The sequence below is a fragment of the Sturnira hondurensis genome, unplaced genomic scaffold, assembly GCF_014824575.4.
Source record: "Sturnira hondurensis isolate 20B ecotype Veracruz unplaced genomic scaffold, ASM1482457v3 Scaffold0003874, whole genome shotgun sequence".
NCBI classification, from domain to species: Eukaryota; Metazoa; Chordata; class Mammalia; order Chiroptera; family Phyllostomidae; genus Sturnira; species Sturnira hondurensis.
The window spans coordinates 7534183-7557536 of NW_028076505.1; the positions used below are offsets into that span (position 1 = coordinate 7534183).

Genomic DNA, 23354 nt, shown 5'->3' on the forward strand with positions numbered 1-23354 from the left:
GCAAGGATTTTTAAAACATTAAGTGCCTATTTAGTCAGGCACTGACCTCTACATTAGACTATCTAAGAGCCAACAATAGCTGTCCCATGTGAATGAATCAAAATTATACCTACTTTTTTGTCAGATCAGTAAAAAATATTTTTGGTTTGCCACAGAATTTTTGTAATTAATGTGTGCCATGAGATGAAAAAGGTTGAAAATTGTTTGTCTAAGATGAACAGCAGCACCACACCCAGGCGGTAGCATACTGGAGCCAGTGCCTTTGAGTTGACAAATGCTGCAACCCAGCCTGGGAGACTCCTGCCTCCAAACAACTTCATTCCGAGTGACTACAAAAGCCAGCACTCTAGTGGCCAGGTTTGGGTGTCTGTTCCATATTGTGGGACACCAGCGCAGCCTGTCAGCCTCTTGTGCTGCAATCTGCAGATGGCAGTTGTCTCCCATACCTCCCTGAAGGGCTCTTTCCTCCTCCAGTCCAATGATCAAGCCTTGCCCAGGGACAGCCTAGTGACAAGACGAGGCTGAGGCTCCCTGGCAATCTTGGGCTCCCTCTGCTGGCCTGGGAGATGCCACTGCTGGGCCTAAAGGCTGCTCAGTCCTTCCGTCAGAGCTTGGCTCCAGGCAGGCTCTGAGGTAACACTTCCAAGAGCCCCACGGGGCCCTTACACCCTGCACTCTTACCTCTCCACAGCAAGACACTGGGTCCCCACCAGGTGGCCTGAGGGAATAGGGCTTTAGCCAGAACCCAGATACTAGTCTTGCCCTGTAGAACCCAAAGGCAGCAATTTGGTACCCCTAGGGTCTCACGTGCCTTTCTTTCTCCGAGGTCCTCCCATCCCTGTGCCTTCAAAGTGCTTCTGCCCAGCATAGGAGTTCTCAATTCTGCAGTCAGTCAGGGGAGGCTCCCAGGCCCAAGGAAGAACTGAGACCCAACCACTGACCTTATGTAAGGCCACTTAGTGTGGGAGGGCAAGTTGTGCCCTACGGGGCCAACCCTCCAGCACTGAGCCCCTGCTCCTGAGGCACAGGGCACACAGGAGGTGCAGTGTGGCGGCATTCTTCATGGGTTCTGAACACTTCAGATGACATTCTCCCTCCAAATAACCCCATAGGCTGCCAGATGCACAGCCAGGCATTAGATGAGAGATGGAATTGTAACCTGCTTGCTTTTTACCTGTTGAGCTACCTTGTTTTACCAGGGAGCTACCTCTTCATGGGGATTGTTTACAAGATAGAGGGAAGGTTCACCTGCTGTGGGAATTGATTCACATGGGAACCAGGCAGAGGGCTGGACATGTGGCTGGCAGCAAGTTTTAATGGTCGCTTCCTCCTGCTGTCTCCTGGCCCGGAACCACGACATCCATGCCTCAAGTGCTGGGAGCTCCCTCTCCACTTCAGCCTCTCCAGAGTTCTAGAGCAGGTATGACTGTCTTCTAACGTTTGTCTTACCTCTCCACACCCTTTAATCCTCCACACTTGTCCCCTGGGTCTGAACCCTTCTTCCCTTCCTGACAAATGCCTTCTGTTCTGGTGAACTCCAGCTCTAGCTTAAGCTTGCTTCTTTGGGGGGCCTTCCCAGAATTTCCAGCACCCTGATCCCAATGTGATAGCAACACATTAAGTGCCACACAGTGTGGTGAGGTAGCCCACAGACCAGGCACTCCATGAAAGCTGGGACCAGGACTTAGTCCCTCACGTTGTTGTCAGCATTGCCTAGCCTCTGGCAGCTGCTCAGAGTAGGGGCGGGGCTAAAGTCGTGTAAAGGATGCACATGCACAATGCTTCCCAAGGACCTGAGGTTCTTGTGAAAACCATGCAGAGCCAAACCCACCACCTGAAAGGCTGCACGAGATGCAGAGGTCTCAGAGCAGGTGGTGGAGGCTACAGCTTCCTTTCCCTGGGAGCCCACCACCTGCTCTGGATGGCTGGACCTGATACCAAAGTGCTCCACCTTCCCCCAACCAAGTTCAGCTAACTAGACCCTCCCCCCCTCCTCTCCTCCAGAGTTCTGAGGCTTGGAAGATGGAAGTGGGACAGTGCTTGGTCCAGGCATCCCCTGGACAAAACTGGCTGTCTGTCCCCAAGAACCCAGACTGCTCAGATTCACCTTCCGTTGCTTGGGTGTTTTAACCCCTCCTGTGGTTCAGCCTCTTAATCCATTTTTTTGCTTAAGCTCCAGGATCCTATTTCTTACAAAGTCCCCGATAGACTTCTTGGCCCAAGATTCTTCTGGATCACACTGTCTTGGGCCACCAAGAACAAAGTGGGTCTTGAGGATCACAGGAAGTCTCAGCTGGCTCTTCCAGCCCTTGGTCTACCCCTCCTGAAGTGAGGATGTCTGTCCAAGCCCCAACAAGAAAGGCAGAGACCTCCTTATTCACTCCTGGAGCTCATTTCACACAGCAGCCTCCGCCACCCACGGCTCTGCTCAGGTAACCTTAGATCCTCAAGGGTGAGGAGCACAGTCAGTGCATCTGGGCACCAGGCATCCCAAGGCTATATTCACCCCACCTGGCAGGCACTGGGACCTGAGTGGCACAATGGGGGGAATGCTGGGGACCAGGAAGCAGTGCATTTCATCCCCCAATTTAGGCAAAGCTGTTGATCCCCTGACTTCAGAGAAACCAGAGCCACACTTGCTCTCTCCTGAGGGATCCAGCGACTCCTCATTCCTCATCCTAGGCTCAGTAGCCAGTGGGGAAGCCCCAGCAGAAGAGCAGACGAGATGGCAGTGCCGGGCGACAATGTTGGTTTTAATAGCATTAACATACAGGAGGTCACACTCCAGTTCTGGTGGGCAGGGGTGAGGGACTGCGGCTTTGCTGGGCTGGGCTGGGCCCCTCCAGTCTGTGCCACAGCCTTTGAGACTCACCACCTGGTCCGTCCGCCTCCCCACCCACTTAAAGACAAAACAATTGCACTGATCGACATACAGATAGCCAGAGGTCCCGGCCTCCCCAGCACACAGCCTGGGTCTGTCACAGCTGTTAAGGGCTTTGGCGTCTGCTCTGTGGTGGTCCAGGGCTGGTCGTGGGGAATAGTGTTTATTGAATATGACAAAGGTTCTCTTACAAACTGGGGGTCTGGAAGATCTACTTCTGTGGTTCTAAGAGACTCAAGTCTCTCATGTCTTCTCTCAGAGCCACCAGAGTTGGGCCTGGACAACGCTGTGTCGGTTTATTTGTAAGGAATGTATAAGGCATTTTGGTAAGTTGAACAGTAACTTCTTTTTCCGCAGAGGAGACTCAGACAGAGGTGCCCTCCTGTGAGCTACCGTCCTCCTGCAAACAGGGCAGAGAGAGAGTGAGTGTGGGCCAAGGAGCCAAAGGGAGCACTTACCCCAACTCCTAGGGACCTCCAGGTCCCCCTGGACTTACACTCCGTATTACTACATACCCTTCAGGGAATACACAGGACATCTGGAGAACCAGAATTGACTCCTGGGGCTGGAGGAGACGCGTGAGGATGGGTAGGAGCTGAGGGCCTCAAGTCTGGGTGAGAACCTTGGTCCCACAAGCTTTGGGCTAGTAGTCAGAGACACGCTTCTCACCAGAGAGCCATAAAAGGGTAGGTACTGCACATCCTGATGCTGCCTCCAGAAGTCTGTCCCCACCACCTTCTGCCCCAGGTCTGCGTCTATTTGTCTTGCTCCCCAGGAGTCCTAGGGCTCCCAGTACTATGCCCACCCTTTTCGCACAGCCCTGGAAAGAGCCAGTGGCCCTGCATGGCCAGGACACTCACTGTTTTGTCCAGCTGCTCCTGCAACAACTTCACTGTCTCTTTCTCCTTTGCCAGCTGTTCCTGGTTCATCTTCAAAAGCTCCTGTAATTTGGTGGCAGCACGTCCCAGGTCACTTGTTAACTTCTTCTCTTTTTCTAGTCTTTCCTGCGGATCAGAGGGTAGAAGGGGATCAGCCTTCATGTGCCACATACCAGGAAGGCTGCCTGGTTATGCCTGTCGGGCCCAATGCCCTGGGAACTGGGAGCCCTGTGAATGTAGGAGAAGGCTGTCTCCTTGTTACTCAGAGACATGCAGTGATGACCGGGAGCAAACAGCCCAGGCTACAGTTGGGTCGGTGCCCTGTCTACCCTCACTGCCCGTAGAGCTTCCTGTGACACCGGGGATGTTCTGATGTGCAGTGTGCAACACAGCAGCCACTGGACAGATGTGGTGGCTGCTAAACACTTGCAGTATGGCCACTGCAACTGAGGAACTGACCTTAAAGTTTTATTTAATTTAAATTTAAACAGCCGCATTGACTAGTGGCTGCCATATGACCCTGGAGGTTTAGGAACTGTACCCCCTGCCACCCCCAAATTAGGCTGCACCCCGCCTAAGGGGCTACAAGGTGTCTCCCGTTCCAGGTGGGGACAACGGGAAGCCGGCACCCAGAGCTAAACCTACTTGAGTCTTGGAGTAGAGCCCACCCTTCTACCTTCAGCTGAGTGACCATGTCTGCTTCTGCAGACTCAAGGGGACTGGTTCGGAGTTTCTCCAGCTCCTCCTGTAGCCGGCATGCCGCATTCTGAGCCTTGGCAGAGAAGGTACAGTACGGTTAGGGCATGGGGTCTGAGTGAGACATCTCACAAATCCAACTCAGCACAATGAGATAACAGTTCCAGTCTGGACAGGATGCAGGTGACCCAATGCACAGCAACATGCCCGAGGGAGGGACCCTCCAGACCCACAACCATCTGCCTGGGCCACACCTCCACCATCCCCTACATAACCCACTCAGGGTCCCCCAAGTAGGGCCTGACCTCCTCAAACTCGGCCATGAGCTTCTGCCGCTGTATCTGCTCGTCCTCCAGGATGGCTTCTGTTTTCTCCAACTGTATTTTCAGCTGTATGGCAACACCACAAGCATACTTGAGGAACCTGGTGAAGGATCCTCTTGGGGGCTCAGGGCTCCTGGGCAGGCTGAGATCTGGGAACTCCACCTTCTAGCTGTTTCTAGTGAGACTGTTTTTCCCTGTCTCTGGCCAGCTGGAGTGGCCTCTATCCACCAGCCAGCCAATCAAGTTGTTTCCAAAGCTTCCCCTTTGGGAGAGATGGTGCCTCAGCCCCTGCATACAAAAGCTGATGTGGCTGCAGGGAGATGCTGATGGGACCTCCGCTGACCCCCAACACCTTTAATGAGGCCCACAGGACAAGGAAGCCTCAGAGTCACTGGGGCAAGCCCTGCCCCACAGTGATACCCCACCCAGCAACCATTCCCCTATCATTCTGGTGACAGGCCTCTGCCTCCTGGTGGGGGTTTCTGGTGGCAATTACTTGGGTTAAAAGTGTGGAGAGCAAGTACCCTGCTAGTGATGTCCCAGCAAGGGCCACAGTGGGAGATCAGACCCCAATGGCGGGCCTGGCTGCTCTGCCTCCCTCAGCCAGTCCCTCCCACACACCTTGTTAGGCTCAAGCTTCCAACCTCCCTGCCTGGAGACCTTCCCTGCCCTTTTTTCATCTGCTCTGTGCTGCCTCAGAGCCTAGGTGACCAGGCCTAGATATCTGGGCAGAGTGAGGTGGGGAGGGTGGGCAGTGGAGGCTGCAAATAGTGAGTGTTTAGCCAGAACAGAGGCCCACCACCCCTGTATAGAGGGGCCCAGGGACAGTTAGTGATACACATCCAAGGACGAGCTCACCACCCTAACCTGGACAGGGTCCTGCTCTGCTTGGGGGGGATCTGTGGGGGAAGCCGGAGACCCAGCTACGTCACCATCCTCTACGTGGCTCTTCATCTCACTCAACTGCTGCCTGACCTGAAACAGGGAGGGGTGGGTTTGTGCAAATACTCAGCCAGATGCACACCCACCCGGCACACACACACAGACGCCTCCCTTCAGGAGCACTGCAGATGCTCTCAACAGACAAAGTCCCTGCAGCAGGCCTGGTTTGGAAACTGTTACCTATGTTGCAGTCCTCAGGCAGGTTTACTAGGGCAGGGGACCAATGCCTCAACCCCATACCTGTGCCAAAATTAGGCCCAGGGGCCACCAGGGGCCTGGGCTGGCCTGACCCATGTGTTCTGTCCCACGACCAGCCAGCACAAAATCCTCCCCAGGAGCAAGGTGACCCCTGATGGACACAATGTACACAGAGCTAAGAAACCCAAAACGGAGTGAGAGGCAGCCACCTGGCTCAGCACGGAGAGCACTGCCTAGGTCCTAGATTCCTGTCAGATGTTGCCCACTGTTCAGAGCCCTTTTGGGGGGTCTAGAAAAGATTATGAGATGACACTCGTACCTAATAAGGCCCCTCTACCCTTGAGCTCCACTGCTGGGGGCAGGTAACACATCTGGTGATCCCCAAGACCCCAGACCATTAAGCCTCAGATCTGAAGAGGCAGCAGCATCACCCATGAAACTCAGGTAAAAGTTCCAGTCTGGGGATTTGGGTAGCTCTTGGCACGAACTTCTCAAGGGACACAGGTGATCTAAGGTGGGGCCTGCTCCCTTCCCTCCTGCCCAAGAGTCCTTAAAGGTGAAAACCAAGCTGCCCAGGCCAATCATGAGGAGTCAGGGGAGTCTTCTCCACACGTGCCTCCAGCCTGGGCAGGAGCCCGTCACCCACTCTCCAGTCCATAGTCCCAAGTGAGGCCCCAGGAGAGTCAGGAGTGAATGCACCATGCAGGGGCTGCTCAGGGCTCAGTGGATGCTGCTATGGGAACAGCAGCCCACGCATAAGACCTTCAGTCTCATCCAGACACATCCATTTAATATCAAAACCAGATACATTCATTTGTATAAAAGATCTCCCAATTTCTAAATGTTAACTAGTTCAAAAATTTTAAAAAGACCACACAGATTAAACAGAACACATTTGTGGCCTTATAGGCTGCTGCTTGCAGCCCCATCCCAGGCACTGGTATTGGGATGGTGGGGCTCTACCTCTGGAAGGCTGGGCTAAGCTGCCAAGGAGCAAGGACTGTGACTGGACACCAACATTGAAAATGGGGGGGAATCTAGAGGCCAACCTCACAGCAGGGAGTTCTGCAAGTCTACTCCTACTGCCAGGTGTGAGGGAGGCCTCTGTCCCAGCCCATAGGTTGGACGGAACCAGTCTCAGCCACTGCTTTGGTAAGAAGAGGCCCAAGCCTAACAGAGGGCAAGGTCTGGGCTAACAGCTATGGCGTAGAGAGCAGCCTAGCCCAAATAAACACACAGTGGGTTCACAGGGATCAGACTACACCAAGCTTCCTCCACTGTGGCCTGGGGCCAGTCTTTACCAAGAGAGATGGGAGGTGGGGCCTCAGTACATTGGTCCTGACAGCTACAGACCCAGCTTGGAGTTTGAGCAAATGTGCAAGGAGCCCCTTCAGCACAGCCCAATCAAAACCTGACCCAAACACTGACCTGGTGCACGTGGCCCCACCACACTGCATTCCTTCTGACAGGGCAGAAAGGCACACCTGGAATGAATCCCACACACACACCCCTCCGTGTCACACACTGTCCCACCCCATATTCACTCACCAGGGCGAGCTCGCTGCTCTGCTTCTGGGCTTCACTTTTGGCTGTATCCAGCTGAGATTGAGATTCTAATAAAAGCTGCCTCAACTTGAGGAGAAAACAGACCCAGGTGATGTGGGGAAAGGATCAAGAAAAGAAAGCCAGCTCCTGTGAGTTAGCACCTAAACACACAATCTAATACTACATCCCCGTAACCCAAACCCTTAAGCACACTGCAGAGCAGAGCAAGAGCAGCTGGCCCCCAGGCCTCTGGCAGCTCCTGGTTCTTCTTTGAAGACTCAGGAAGGCTGGCATTCACTGTATGCTTTGACTTGGGTCTTTGCAAATGTTTATGTATTACCCCGCAAAATAAGGTCAACAGTTGCAGATCAAACCAGAATGGGGGTGCTTTCTGTTTCTCAAGTCAGAAAACAGTATCAGATTTAAGTCTACTTTCCCCAGAAATGGTGTCGCCAAACCAGGTGGAGAATTCTCTTGCTGCCTGGCTGACCTGGCTTCACCCTGCCCTGTCCACTGGTGCAAGCCCTACAGCAAAGCCTGAGAACTGGAACTTCAGGCTCATCTTAATGAGAGCTGCTGAGGAGGGGCAACTCCAGACAGGCTGAAACCCCATGGGGAGGAGACTCACCCCTGCCACCTCCTTGGCATAGCGCTGGCACTCAGCACTAGCGGCTGCCATGTGCTTCTCCAGCTCTGCCTCCAGATGTGAGGTGTGCTCCTTCACCTGGAAACGCACACCCACATGCACACGTCAGAGGCCTCAAGTTGGCGAGCAGAAAACAGGGTGATGGGTTGACAAGTGTGGCTGACCCTCTGATAAGAGCTAAGAGGAGTCTTTCACGGCCCACTGGCTAGGGAGCCAACCAACACCAGGAAGAACTGAGCCCATGGCAACAGAGTCCCTTTCTGAAAATACTACCCAAACTCCAGCACTCCTGGGTCCATGTTCTCAGACCTCAGCAGTCAAGGAAAGGACAGCTTTCAGATTTATTTGCTAGGTGGATACCAGGGACATCTTCTTCAAGGCCAGGGCTGACAATGTGTCTGCAGAGGGCAGTGGGGCTAACTCAAACACCTCCAACTCAGAAGGCCACTATAGAAGCCACTGTTTACTACGGCTGGGCATTCTGCACACGGTTTACAGTGTCTGACCACTCAGGTTGTAAATGGCTCTCATTTAGGAAAAGCAGGATTGACAAGACCCCCAGCCACTCTTAAGACATGTGGGTCCACAAGGGAGAAGTGACGTGGCCTCAGGAACACACTGCTCTGTAATATGGAAAGCAGCCCTCTGAGCAGATCCCCCATACGTACTTGATCTGAACTTTCAAGTTCTCCTTTTAGTTTCTCTACAGTCTCTTCCAGATGTTTCACTGTGGCCTGTGACTACAAAGCAAGGGGAAGGCTCCATGTCAAATGCAAGGCCCATCTCTCAGGAAGCCCAGTGGTGCCCACCCACTCTGAATGTGACCCAGCAGCCTCTTCCTAGAGGCGAGTGGGGGAGGGGGTGGGGTCTCCTTGAGACTGAGGACTTAGCTGTCATTCTGCAATCACCATAAAAATATGGCATCACCAAAACCCAGCAAATGTGACTCCTGTCTCCCAAATGATCCCATTGGCTTTCCCCTGGATTTTTACAGGATTCTAATCCAGCTGTTTTTCTTGCGTAAATTACGTTTGAATTCCTAGGGAAGGTGGACCTCCAGGAGTGCTATTCTTGTTGCTGGACCCTGGCGAGGGTCAGAGGGCCTGTGCTGTACCTTCTGAAGCTCCTCCTCCGTGGTGCTGACTTTAGCCTTCCACACCTGCTCCTCCTGCTCCACACTCTTCTGAAGGTTTCGGAGCATGCCCTCCTGGGGGGACAGGCACTGAGGCAGGGCCCTCTCTGCGGAGGCCCTGCCCCACATACACATACAAGTGAGGCGTCCTGTCCCTTCAGTCTCTCTATGACGACTGCCTGACTACCAGTGTGACCATGGTCTGATTTTTGTCAGTCAGTAGCACATGGGGAGCAAGGTGAGCCACAGTCCTGCAGTGGGGCCCTCTGGCCAGTATGTGAAGGAAGGCTGTGTGCCACATATGAGAATGACACCTGTGACCCAAATGAGGTCACAGGATTCTCATCTCTGTCAAGTTTTCCCCCAGTGCCAAGTGCAGGACAAGGAACTCAGGATGGGGCCAGTCAGGGAGAGCTAGATGTAGTATTGCTCCTGGAGTCACAGAGAGCACGACTTCAAGCCAGCTGTCAGCCAAACACTCCTATCTGCCCTGCCCTTCCCATACTGCTGTGTCATATGACCAAGTCTCTCCAATTGGATTGAGACAGAGTTCTGGCCAAGATGGAGACATAGGTAGAAACCCTTCGCTTCCTTGAACAACCAAAAAGAGGATAACAGCCGATCTAAAATCTATAAACAGCCCTTGCTGGTGTAGCTCAGTGGATTGAGCACGGGCCTGTGAAGCAAAGGGTCACTGGTTTGACTCCCTGTCAGGGCATATGCCTGGGTTACAGGCCAGGTCCCTAGTAGGTGACACATGACAGACAACCACACATTGATGTTTCTCTCCCACTCTTTCTCCTTCCCATCCCCTCTCTCTAAAAATAAATAAATATTTTTAAAGATCAGTAAACACTCAGAAATGCCAGAAAATCAAATTGCATAGAACTCCAACAACCAAGGAATTAAAGAAACAGTCAACCAGAATAACCAGACTGTAAAATGCCAGACCAGGCCGGCAGGGCTGGCTAAGAGAACCCTGGGCAAAGCAGCAGACCACAGGGGCAGGGGCTGATTGCAGCGAGGTGGTGGGCTGCCTGGGTGAGGCTGGTTGAACAGAAAACTGAGACTCAGAACTGACTGTGGACTATGGCGGGGGTTGCCCCAGTAGGAGAAACTCCCAGTCTCACAGGAGGGTTCCTAGAAAGTACGCTGGAGATGAGCAGGTGAACTGCACTGTTTCCTCTCTGGCCCTCCCGCCTCAGGCAGTGCCCCAGAGTAGCAAGGAGGGCTGCCCTGCCCTGGTGAATACCTAAGGCCCCTCCCCCTTACAATTTAACAGGTGCCCTGAGACAAAGAAATAGGGCCCACACGAAACAACAGAGCAAAATTCTAGAAAGAGAGCTAAGTGATGAGGAGATAGCCAACCTATCTGATGGGGAGTTCAAAGCCCTGGTAATCAAAACACTCACAGAACTGACTGAGCTTGGTCGAAAAATGAAAGAACAAATGAAAGATGCCCAAAATGAAATAAAGCAAAATATTTAGGGAACTAACAGTGATAGGAAGGAAACCAGGACTCAAATCAACGATGTGGAACAAAAGGAAGATTAAACATCCAACTGAAACAGAATGAAGAAACAAGAATTCAAAAAATATGACGAGAGGCTTAGGAACTTCTGGGACAACTTGAATCATTCTAGTATCTAAATTATAGGGGTGCCAGAAGAAGAACAACAGCAAGAAACTGAAAACTTATTTAAACAAATAAGGAAAACGTCCCCAATCTGGTGAAGGAAATAGACTTCCAGGAAGTTCATGAAGCCCAGAGAGTCCCAAAGAAGTTGGACCCAAAGAGGAACACACCAAGGCACATCATCATTAAGTTACCCAAGATTAAAGATAAAGAATCTTAAAAGCAGCAGGAGGAAAGGAGACAGTTACCCACAAAGGAGTTCCCATAAGACTCTCAGCTGATTTCTCAAAAGAAACCTTGCAGTAAGGAAGGGACTGGAAAGAAGTATTTGAAGTCATGAAAGGCAAGGACCTACATCCAAGATGGCTCTATGCAGCAAAGCCTTCATTTAGAATGGAAGGGCAAATAAAGTGCTTCCCAGATAAGGTCAAGTTAAAGGAGTTTATGAACACTGAGCTATTATTATATAATATGTTAAAGGGACTTATCTAAGAAAAGGAAGATCAAAAAATGTGAACAGTAAAATGACAACAAACAACTATCAACAAATGAACCTAAAAATATTAAAAAAAGAAAAAAGCAATGAAAACAAAAACTAAGCAGGACTTCCGACCAAGATGGAGGCATAAGTAGACACATAGTGCCTCCTGGCACAATCAAAACAAGGACAACAATTTCAAGATGAAATAACAACCAGAACTGACAGAAAACTGAACTGTATGGAAGTCCAACAGCCAAGGAGTTAAAATACACACATTCATATAGACTGGTAGGAGGTGCGGAGTCGGGTGGCTGAGCAGAGAGATGTCTTGGCACAAAAAGCAGTGGCACCGGGCTTGCAAGATGGCAGCGGGTGGACCCTGGCCCACAGGCAGCAGCTGGCAGACCTCGGACACAGGTTGGCAACAGGCAGACACAGCGAGGCGACTGTTGTGAAGCGAGGCACTGTGTACAAGGCAGCTGGCTAACCGACGGTCCCACATTCGCGTGCTGATAAACCAGGTGAAACCGGGAAGCAAGACAGACCGCGCAACCCACGGTCCCAGAGCTGGGAAATAAAGCCTCAAAACACCAACTGAAAACACATGTGGGTGTTGAGGTGCCGGGAGAGACTCCCAGCCTCACAGAAGAGTTTGTTGAAGAGACCCACAGGGTCCTAGAATGTCTACAAGCCCACCAACCCAGGAATCAGCACCAGAAGGGCCCAGTTTGCTTGGGGAAAGTGGCGGAAGTGACTGAAATCCAAGAGAGAGCGGAGCAAGCGCCATTGTTTCCTCTCGGACCCCAGCCCCACATACAGCATCACAACCCAGTGACATGGGTTGCTCCGCCCTGGTGAACACCTAAGGCTCCGCCCCTCACTATGTAGCAGGTGTGTCAAGACAAAAAAAAAATGGCCCAACCAGATCAGATCAAAGCTCCACAGCAAATACAACTAAGTGATGAAGAGATAGCCAACCTAACAGATGCACAGTTCAAAGCACTGGTAATCAGGGTGCTCATAGAATTGGTTGATTTTGATCGCAAATTAGATGAAAAAATGAAGGCTACACTAAGTGAAATGAAGGTTAAGTGCACAGGGAACCAAAAGTGTTGGGAACGAAACTGAGACTCAAATCAATGGAATGGACCAGAAAGGAGAAACAACCAAACAGAAAAAAAAGGAAGAAACAAGAATTCAAAAAAATGAGGAGAGGCTTAGGAACCTCCAGGACATCTTTAAACGTTCCAACATCCGAATTATAGGGGTACCAGAAGGGGAAGAGGAAGAGCAACAAGTGAAAAATTTATTTGAACAAATGATAAAGGAGAACTTCCCCAATGTGGCAAAGGAAATAGTCTTGCAGGAAGTCCAGGAAGCTCAGAGAGTCCCAAAGAAGGTGGACCCAAGAAGGAACACAACAAGGCACATCATGATTACATTAGCCAAGATACAATGAGAGAATCCTAGAAGCAGCAAGAGAAAAGGAGAGAGTTACCTACAAAGGAATTCCCATCAGACTGTCAGCTGATTTCTCAAAAGAGACGTTACAGGCAAGAAGGGGCTGGAAAGAAGTATTCCAAGTCATGGAATCCAAAGACCTACATCCAAGATTGCTCTGTGCAGCAAAGCTTTCACTTAGAATGGAAGGGCAGATAAAGCACTTCTCAGATAAGGTCAAGTTCAAGGAGTTCAACATCACCAAGCCCTTATTATATGAAATGTTAAAGGGACTTATCTAAGACAAAAAAGGTAAGAAATATGTAAGTGAAGGTAAGTGAAATAAGGTAAGTGAAAGGACAGCAAACTCACAATTATTAACAACCACACTTAATACAAAAGCAAACTAAGCAAACAACTAGAACAGGAACAGAACCACAGAAATGGGGATCACATGGAGGGTTAGCAACAGGGGAGTGGCAAGAGGAGAGAGGAAGAAAAGGTACAGAGAATAAGTAGCATTGACGGTAGGTCAAAAACAGTCAGGGGGAAGGGCAAGAATAGTATGGGAAATGTAGAAGCTAAAAAACTTATGACGCATGCACATAAACTAAAGGGGGGAATGGGGGTGGGAGGGGGTGTGCAGGGTGGAGGGGAATGAAGAGGGGGAAATGGGACAATTATAATAGTATAATCAATAAAATATATTTTAAAAAAGAACACCCCCCCCCCAAAAAAAACTAAGCAAACAACTAGAATGGGACAGAATCAGAGAAATGGACATCACAGGGAGGGATTTCAGGGGGAGGGGGAGGGGAGGAATAAGTGGGGAAAAGGTACGGGAAAGAAGCAGCATAATTGTTAGGCATTAAATAGACAGGGAGATGGCAAAAGTGGTGTAAGAAACAGAGGACTCAAAGAACTTATAAGTACAACCAATGGACATGAACTAAGGATGGGGGAATGCTGGAGGATTGCGGGGTGCAGGGCAGAGGAGAGATAAAGAGGGAAAAATTGGGAAAACTGTAATAGTTTAATCAATAAAATATACTTAAAAAAAAAGTCTCCAATTCCCTGAGAGCAGATTCACACCTTCATGTCAGCCCTTTCCACAGCTTAAAAGGAATGAAGACTAAATAAAGTGTCTTCCTCGTCCCTTTTACCATTCAGCCAATGATATGGGGCCCGGACTGGGTCAGCAACTTGCCCAAAGTCCCACGGAGCCTCTGAAGCCAGGGGTTTTGAAGGGCCAGCGGGCTTTTCCAAACCACCACCTGCTTCCTGCCCTCCAGGCCCGGAAGCCCCCTCACAGAACAGACGCCCCAGCCCTCCTGCCTTACTGTCTCAGCCAGAATGGTGCGGTACTGGTCACACTCGGCCTGCAGGGTGCTCTGGATCTCCTCAGACTCCCTCAGCTTGGAGGCCAGGTCCTAAGGGCAGATGGCAAAACAGGGCCCGCTTAGCCAAGCACAAAGGTTTCTCTGGTGGCCTGATGAAACCGAAACACATCCCTTCCCAGGGACGGGAGAGCAAGTGGCAGCCCCTCAAGGGTGTGTTTATGACCTGCTTACCGAGGGGGGCTCTGTGTTCACTGGTGGTTGCTTCAGCAGTTCTGGGCCTTTCTCTCTGAGTTCCTGAAGCCACTCGGTGTAATTCTGCAACAAAAATGTGCGAAGGGGGCTAAGTGACATTCTTGACCAGCAGTGGGGTCCCGAGGAGTGCCCCCTCTCCACTACCTGGTGGGGTGAATCAGAGAGGACTGGGAACATGGCCAGCAGGGCCTCCTTGGTCTGTGCCTCCGTCAGGCTGAGCTGCTTTTCCGATACCTCCTGTAAAGGGAGTGGGGGAGGGCAATGTTCAGATGCAGAGCTTTAGAGCAACCTCTGGGGAGTGTTTTAGAGATGCTGGGGTCTCCACCCCAGGAAGGGACAAGGGTCGAAGGCGAAGGTGGATAGCTTCATGACCATCCCACAGCCTGTGCCAGGTCAATTTTAAACAGACTCAGTTCTAACAAACGGGGATAGCACGCTGGCCCTTGTGGCAGGTATGGATTAATCCAACACCTCCCAGCAGATCCTCAAGCTAAATCAGTTCTCAATTCCCAAGTCACCCATGTGTGAGTGTGCACATGCATGTGTGTGTGCATACACTATGGGGATGGGGGAGGGGGTCGAAGCTACTGTGGAAACCAAGCACAAGGCTAAGAAGATATGTATCTCCCACTAGCCACTGGAGTTACGAACTACTGCTGGGTAGTGGTGGTAGGACCCCCTAGTAACCCTGGAGGAAGGAAGAGTCATTACTCCTACTTTGCAGGGCAGGAATCAGCTCATTGAGGATGAGACCTTGGTCAGGGTCCTGTCTCTCCCAAAGGGTGACTCATGCTGTGGCCATGCCATACAGGCCAGGGCCCACATTGGTCCTCCCTGAAACTCCCACTCCCAGCGTAAGGACCAAAGGAATTGTAAAGTAAAGCCTAAGGCAGCAGCATCCCCTGAAGACAAATAACACCCCGTCTCTCCACACCCTGGCAGGGGAGGGGGGTGACCACAGGATACTGCTGACAAACAGAAAGTCTTCTGCAATAACCTGTTCCCAACAAGTTGAACCCACTGCCAGCTGTGCGATAATCTCACCATGGCCTGAGACCCAGCTTGAGCCCCAGTGGCAACATTAGGAGCTCCAGCTGGTTTAGAGCTGTCGATTGACGCTGTGGACTGTGTGTAGGGAGGACGTATGACCAAGGGACACCCAGGCTGACCACAGTACCACATGGTCAGGATTCAAGCCTTAGAAGCAGACTCTTCTTGACTCGTGTACTGATCCACAGACAATGCCCATGGCCTGCCATAGACCCTTGACCACCGTTCAGGTCCCCAGTCATGGGAGTCTGAGGCCAGAGCCAGTGGACCCGCCTGAGCAAGCCAGATGATATGCAGATTTATCTGTGATCTCTGGTCACAGATTCTGCATTTACCACAGAAAAGCCAGACGGGCTCCCAGGTCACCTCTGGGGAGTCTCTGCCACAATGGGACTCGAGGCCAGCCTTCCACCTCCCACCTCATCCCAGAGTCTCATTTTATACAATTTTGGGGCTTCCTGGAAGGCTCATGAAGTCAATGCAAAACTCCTGACAACAGGACAGACATTTCTTCTGCATCAGCAAGGATGAGAGGGGAGAGCTGGCCATCTAGGGCCCTACATTGGGGCTGAAAGCGTGTGGCAGTGGGCAAGGGCTCCGCTTGCTGCTGCTGCTGCAGGCCTTGTCCATAGTCAGAGCTGTGGCACAGGCTCCCAGCCGAGGGCTCTAGATGTGATGTGAGGGCCACATATACTGAGACACCTGCACTCTCTCCAACCTGGAGCAAAGGACCAATGTGGACATCAGGGCTTGAGTGCTGTTAAAGCTGCCCTTCCCCTCTGCGACTTACTGTAAAGAGCAATCATACAACCTACTGAAGCACGATGGCCTGAGAAAGCAGCAGGATCAGACAAAATATCAGGGTATCGAAGATGGCTCAATGCTGAGCTCACTCATAGGAAGTGTACCAGGTGGGCTCACAGCCCCAGTGGCCTCTGTCTCTGCCCCCTGATGCCAAAGGGCCCGGGTGAGAAAAGGCAATCAAGGGTACATTTCCCCCTGCCATCTTATAAAGAGATCAGGGGATAGGGGAACAAGGAAGATGCAGGAGCTGGGGCACTTCATGTACCGGTCCCTTGGAGGGACCCTGGTATGGATTTCTGAGATGCTCCAGGGCCAAGGCTGCGCCGCACACAGTGTGTCAGTTTTGTGTTTTGCTAAACAACACAAGGTGCTGCTGATCAAGTCTTCACTACCAGGCAAGACGAGGATGAACTCTGACCTTGGCCTGGGTCAGGGAACGCAGCTTTTCCTCGAAGGCTCTCTCAGCCGAGGCCAGTGCCTCCATAGCCTTCCAGTTCTTCTCTCGGAGGTCCTGAGGGGAGGACATGAAAAAAGTCAGCAGCCAGACGGGGCAGCGGCTGACGTACTCCCCACGAGCTGCCTCAGCGGGTCTTAGCAGGGCAAAGTCTCCCTGACCCCACTCTGGATCCCACAGGGGGCCTGCAAAGGGACAAAGTGACCTTTCTCTTGGGCCGCACCCACGGGGCCTCTCTCAGGCAGCACTAACACAAGGCCAAGGTGCTGCAGCCCACTATGGTGGGGTGACTGTGTCATCAAGGTGCGAGTGTCTGAGCATCTCTTCAGGGAGACTACTCTGGAGGAGGGATGGTCAGCGTGACTCCTCAGAAAGAAGAGGCTCCTGTTAGCAAATGGTAAGCACTGACTCCCTGGCTGGCTCTGGCCAAGCCAGGCACAGGTGGGAATAGTGGAGCCTCTTCTGGGGAAAGCAGACAGGGCTACCTGAAAGCTCAGGATCTATGAGGGGCAGTAACTGGTAGGCAGCCTGGTGGGAAAGACACAGCCAAGGCTCCTTTGCATCCCCCTGCGCCCCCCCAGAGGAAAGAGACTTCCACATCCCCTTTTCCTGACACTAGCCTCCCCACTACAAGGTGCCTGACCACATGACCCTGGCAAGGCCAATAGACATACTCTGTCCCTATAATGGGGGCTCCATGTCGGGACACATGACCCAAGCTGATCTAATGGGAAGTCTGCCCTAGGTCTCTGGATGAACCTCAGGGGCAGAGGCTTCCCAAACCCTCAAAGACAGGTTTTCAGCAGTGAGTAGCACAATAGGACATAAAAAGGCAGCTAGGCCCCTTCCATATTAGTCTGAGGCCAGCCTCACCCCCCGCCCCCACCATGCACATGCTTGCCCTCTGACATGCATGCTATTCTCAGCCCCATCACCTCTGTGTACATATATTCCCGATACTCACGTTGTTCTTCACTTTCTGCTGCTCAAGTGCCTCCTTGAGTGCAGTGGCCTCCTTTTCCAGACACCACAGCTGGGACTCCAGCTCCTTGAAGCTGGAGGAAGATAGTGGGGTCACTGCTAGGCTCTGAGGGCACACAGCCCCTAGTCTTGTCTTGGGACTAGCCAGGCACACCTCCCACTCCCCTGACTGCCTCAAGGGACAAAGCTTTTGGGAAGACCAAGCAGCCATCCACTCCCCTAACTCATCCTGAATGCCCTGGGGCCAGGGTACAGATCCCAGAGGCCACCAGAGTCCCACTTGGTGACAATGGCCACTGAGACTAGAGAGGTGAGAGGTCAGAGGCCAGAGCAGGGATGGATCCAGACAGTTGAGTTCTGGGAAGGCTATTTCCTCTAGTGAATGAAGCCCACTCCTGGTTACATAGCTCTAGCTCTTGGCCAACCTGGTTCTACTCTGTTCCCACAAAACTTTTCAGCTGGCCCTTCTCAGAGGACACCTGAGCTATATATAGACTCATGTGGCATTGTCACCTGCACACTTACAGACTCTGAGCAGCTCACTGGGTACTGCAGGACTATACCTTACCCAAATCCTAACTCTGCTGAAACTCAAAATCGCCTCCCTCAGTCTATGCCCGGCTCCAAGAAAGCAGCCCCAAGATGACCCCCCAAGGCGTCGGTCCCATCTTTTCACACTCTTCTCCAGAATCAATGGCCCAGTGGACTTCATTCAATCTCATCATCCAGAAAGCAAAAGGCTGACACTACAACCATACTAGCTGTTCTGAGGAATAGGCTTCAGATGGACACTTGGATGTGTCACTTTCTGCATTAAGATTTAGGACCAGGAAGGCCCCAGAGACATATGAAATCTGAAGTCCAGAGTGATCATGCTGACCTGAATCAGCACAACCAGAGCCACTTGGAAAGTGGGAAGGAAGCCCCACCAAGGACACTCCTGCCAGAGGAAGGCTGCCACTGCCAACAGATGGGGACAAATATATTTGTATTTCTTATTATGGGCCATGATTGAAAACTTGTTGATAACCACCATTCTAATGCATGTTAGGAGTAAACATAGTTTCAGCACGGGCTGAGCACACTGGTTATCCCAACCACCCTACCTGGGAATGGACACCCACTATACACCAACTCACATTTTTGTTCTAAATACAGTTTGAATCTGGCCTTGAAGAAGAGTTATTGACTCCTTAGATGTTGGTTTCCAGCCACAGAACCCTGACCCCACCCTCCAAATTCCTATGGGATCCTTTATAGCTCTGCCCTCCAGCCCCTGCATTATGCAACAGCTTGTCTCCAGCAAACGACTCCAGGAGGGTCCCCAAAGAACAAAAGCCCCCAAGGAAGAAGACTCAGTAGGCCAGTGGCACTGCGGACACACTGACAACCACCACTCGGTGACCACTGAGTTCTAGAATGTCTAGGGCAAGAGAACTCATTGCCGCCCAAACAATGGCTGGGCCTAGACACAACTTTCAGAAAAATTGTCTGGGAAGGAAATTAAAAAAAAAACAATTTTTGCCAAACACATCTGCATGATGTAAAAAATTGGAACGAACCCTATTTGTACTATGACTAAGTGCCCTAGGAATTCGCTGTGTGGCTGGAATCTGACCTCAAAATACAAGAGAGCAAAAACCTAAACAAATAAACCTCTCTACCCCAACACACACCATAAGAAACAAAACTCCCCCAAGCTTTCTGGAAAAAAAAAATACACTGGGAAAGAAAGATGGAGAGGATTCTGCAAGGAATTTTGGGCCCTCTGGGCAGCTGGCTTCTGTCCTCAGCCCCCAAACCCTGGAGCCAGGAGCCAGGGAACATGGGCCATGGACTGCAGACACACACGGGAGATGACTCACTGACAGCAGTAGCTGCCAGGAAAAGGACACCTTCACGATTCATCCCCACATGGCTGGTCTGTGTGGATCCCTGGCCAAAGCAGCCAGGACCCACCTCCTGAGCCCATGGGCATCTGCTGAGGCACATACCCCAGATGTGACAGTTCCAAAGACTGGCCTGGATTTGAGCTGCCCCACCCAGATGTTGGCTCTGGCCTGAACAACTACAAACAGTCCCTGAGCACCGCGCCTAGTGCTGGGCCCCCAACATGGAGGGAAAAGAAGGTCTGTCAGCAGTGACTTAACCTTGCAGGTAACTCTTCCACCTAGTCAGCGCTGAACTGTACCTATGTCCCAAATCTGTGCAAAAAGCCTGGGCCACTTCCCAGGTTCTCCATTTGGGGTATGAAACCATTTTTCCTATTTGATTTATGACTTCAGTCTCTAAGTTCCTCACCTGTAGACACAGGGACAACTCCTGACCAGCTAGTCCCTCCCTATCAAGAGATGGATAGATGGCAGGAGGTGCCTCTGCTGAGGCACGGGCCACTCTCCACACAGATTAGTCTTGCTCCTCGAGAAAAGGTAAGGAGCTATTTGCAAGGCTGTCTTCTTTTCCGACCAGCCTATCCCCTGTCTTCAAAGTCACTGTAGGAATGAAGAAAAGGCAGAGGCCTCTGAAAGAGCCTCTTGCCAGGGAAGTCATGTGCCCTGCTGAAAGCCCTGGCTCCCACGGTCTTGCCACCCGGTGCTGAAACTACAGCCCTCCACCTTCACATACCGTGCTTGTTGCTGGTCAGCTTCCACCTGGCTGGCCTGAAACAAGAGTCAGAAAGCTCCTTAGTTACCATAAGACTCAACTCATTTAGCAATTAGCTGAGGGAGGGGGAATCTGCTGTCATCTCCCTACACAAGGGGTCAGCACTTGATGGTGTTCTCCCTCCCCTCTTATTAACTCCCCAGGAGGAGGTGCCAACTGACCTGGGCACCCTGTACTTCCTGGGCCTGGCCCGCCTCCAGCAGGGCCTCAATGGATCGGATTCTCTCTGTGAGCTGTGAGTTCTCTGCTCTGGACTCCTTGAGCTGTCCGTGTAGACCACTCAGCTCCTCGCACTTGCTCTTCACCTCCGCCTCAGAGGACTGTAACTTGCTGTGCAGCTCTGTGCCATAAGGGGAGCAAAAGTGGGTCAGTGGGAGCAAACACCTGGGATGGATACCACACCTGCCGCTTAGCACATGGGCACCAAGGACTCTCTCCCCTGCCTTCTCAATGGGCCTGGGGGTTTAAGACTTATTTCTGACCACTAGGGTGTCTTATTAGCTTTGTTCTCAAGGATTCATTAGGGTAAAATCAAATGCTTCTGATCACTCATGGAAAAATGATAAAAATCTAAAATGGATTTCAGTTGCAATTCCTAAAAATCTGTTCTCTAGGAAACTGGCTCCTATTAGCTGAGACCAAGAGCAGGGGTCTTCTGGGTGTGTCCTCCCTCAATGACCTCAGATAAGTCCCATGGCTCTAAATGTTACTCCTGTGTGTATGACTCTGCAAAGTCCCAAAGCTCTGGTCTCATCCCCAAACCCAGGCTCAGCTGCCTGACACTTCCCAGTGAAGCTCTGCTTAGGCAACTCGAATCCAGTCCTCCGACCTCCCCATCATGATTGCCCTGCTTTCCTGTGCCCTACCTCCCACCTACCTTCGAGGCCTAAGGATTCTATATCCACTGTCTGCCAAGTCCGTCCCTCCCTCACCAGCACTTCTGTTGCTGTCTGAGTCCAGCCCTATTGCCTTTTGGCCTGAATGACTGAGAACCTCACCCCTGGTCCCCTGGGCCACTGCTGCCCCTCCAGTCCACTCTCCATCCAGCATCAGAGCATCCAGAAGTGCAAAGGGGATTGTGCCACCCCCTGCCCCAAACGCTGTGAGCACTCCCATCACTGAACATAGCACCCAAACTCTTCACAGGGAGTGTCACCCATCTGGCCCCACACTGGCCACTTGCCTTCTTGCTTCAGTCACTCACTGACCTATTTCTTGTACAGTCCAAGTTCAAGTTCATTCCCATTTGCAGAAGTCTTGTGCTGACCATTCTGCCCCTTCCTTCCCATCATCCAGACCTCAGCTTAAACATCTCTCACCCAACCAACTGCCCAATCTAAAGCCACACCTGGCCCATTGGAGCAGGAGTCAGCAACCCAAACCCATGGGCCAGCCCTGTTTTTGTAAATAAAGCTTTACTGAAACATAGCCAGGCCTGTCTGTTTATATATTGTCTGGAACTGCATCTGCACTATGGCAGCAAAACTGAGCAGTTGTCACAGACACCATTTGGCCCATAGAGCCAAAATCATTTACTACCTGGCTCTTCACAGAAACAGCTTGCAAACCCTACTCTAGGTCATGTTGTCTATCTGGTCTGCAGAACACAAGGCTGTCTGACCCAGTCGGTGAGTGTCTATCTACCCATGCCTGTCTCTCCTGCCAGAACGTTGCCCTGACGCCCACTGCTTCACTGCTGGCCATGCCCTAGTGCTGGTGGCAGTGCTCAGCCCATGGCTGTCACTCATGGTGAGCAACTGACCATCAGGCTGTCACTGACACTGTGCATCTTATTTCACTAGAGGCCTTTGGTGCCTCCAACTTCACCACCCTTCCCTGACTGTGAAGTAGACCTGTGAGCACAGGGGGACTCAGGCCCACCTTCCAAACCTGGCCTTGTGAGCTGAGCCAGGAAAGCCAGAAAGGTCCAGAAGAAGTCAGTGAGAAAGCAAACAATGATCTCAGGAGCACCTCAGCTCACCCACAGTCACGACTCTAGCTGAGTTCCACAGCAAACAAAGCCAGAAAGAGCAGCACCTTTGGCTACCACCCTCACAGGCTATGTCCCCCTATACTCTCCATATCCTACCCTCAGAAGCTCCACTCCCTCACCCTGATTTAGCTCTCCTGTGGAGGTGAACCTCACCCCTGAAGCTCTAGTCTGTGCCCTGACAGGGCGCAATCCATACTTCACAGACTAAGAGGACTGGCCCACTTTATGGGTTCTGGCACCGGCACAGACCCTCCTGCCCCTCCTGGGTACTCCAAGCCAAGCTTCCATCCTCACCGGCCAGCTGCTGTTGCTGTTCCTGGGCCTTCTCGGCGTCCGCCCGAAGGCTGGCATGGCTGGTCTGCGCACGGCAGAGCTCCCGGCTGACCTCATCTAGGCGCTTCTGCAGGGCTTCTTCACTCTCCTTGTGAGACACCTGGCGAGCAGGCAGAAGGAAAGGGCCATGAGGATACAGAAGTGAGGCCAGACCCTCCGCTGGCTCTGAGGATGTGCAGGACACTCTGCCATCTACCCCAATGGCTTTTATAAAACCTGCATGGATTTCTAAAGTCAGTACATTAACTGGAAAGAGCCAGGAGACCATGCCCACCCCAGCCCTGAAGAGCTGGCTCAGAGGTCTCAGGTTAAAAAGAATAGTCACAAAAAGGAAGAAAGCAAAGTTCACTCCAGCATGGCATATAGAGATGCTTCCTATAACTTAAATCCCCAGTCTAACTTGGAGATTTCCAGAGTGGGCCCTTGTACAGTTCACATTTACTGAGTTTTTCTGTGTGAGACACCATTCTAGGCCCTGTGCATATGTCACTTGGCCAATCCCCAGCCACCCTGTGAGGCAAGTACTACTGTCATGCCTACGTTACAAATGGGAAAGCAGAGGCTCTGAAATTGTGCAGCAGATACCAGGGGCTCTCACTGTCGATATCACGCCCTGGTCTCCCTCACCACCAACAGCCAGCACTCCCAGAACCGACTCCTTGGTGTGGCCCCAGGGTGAAGATGT

At 51.7% G+C, this 23354-nt stretch overlaps 1 protein-coding gene across 18 annotated transcripts in view; it reads right to left on the reverse strand.

The window, feature by feature from the left end:
- Positions 1-2732: 2732 nt before the first annotated feature.
- The window catches only part of RRBP1 (ribosome binding protein 1), an 83246-nt gene continuing 62624 nt past the window's right edge, over positions 2733-23354 (reverse strand). For 16 of the 18 annotated variants that reach the window (XM_037043099.1, XM_037043106.1, XM_037043094.1 and 13 more), the window contains 17 exons: positions 22631-22769; positions 20505-20683; positions 20305-20339; positions 17663-17753; positions 16663-16755; positions 14535-14627; positions 14370-14453; positions 14139-14228; positions 9224-9316; positions 8778-8849; positions 8092-8187; positions 7467-7550; positions 5646-5753; positions 4761-4844; positions 4436-4531; positions 3742-3885; positions 2733-3281 (listed from right to left, as the gene is read on the reverse strand). In XM_037043099.1, the coding sequence (XP_036898994.1) occupies positions 3246-3281; positions 3742-3885; positions 4436-4531; positions 4761-4844; positions 5646-5753; positions 7467-7550; positions 8092-8187; positions 8778-8849; positions 9224-9316; positions 14139-14228; positions 14370-14453; positions 14535-14627; positions 16663-16755; positions 17663-17753; positions 20305-20339; positions 20505-20683; positions 22631-22769 (1617 nt within the window). In that variant the 3' untranslated portion in view covers positions 2733-3245. The remainder of the gene's footprint in view (positions 3282-3741; positions 3886-4435; positions 4532-4760; positions 4845-5645; positions 5754-7466; positions 7551-8091; positions 8188-8777; positions 8850-9223; positions 9317-14138; positions 14229-14369; positions 14454-14534; positions 14628-16662; positions 16756-17662; positions 17754-20304; positions 20340-20504; positions 20684-22630; positions 22770-23354) is intronic. The other 2 variants (XM_037043095.1, XM_037043102.1) reach the window with 2 other exon arrangements.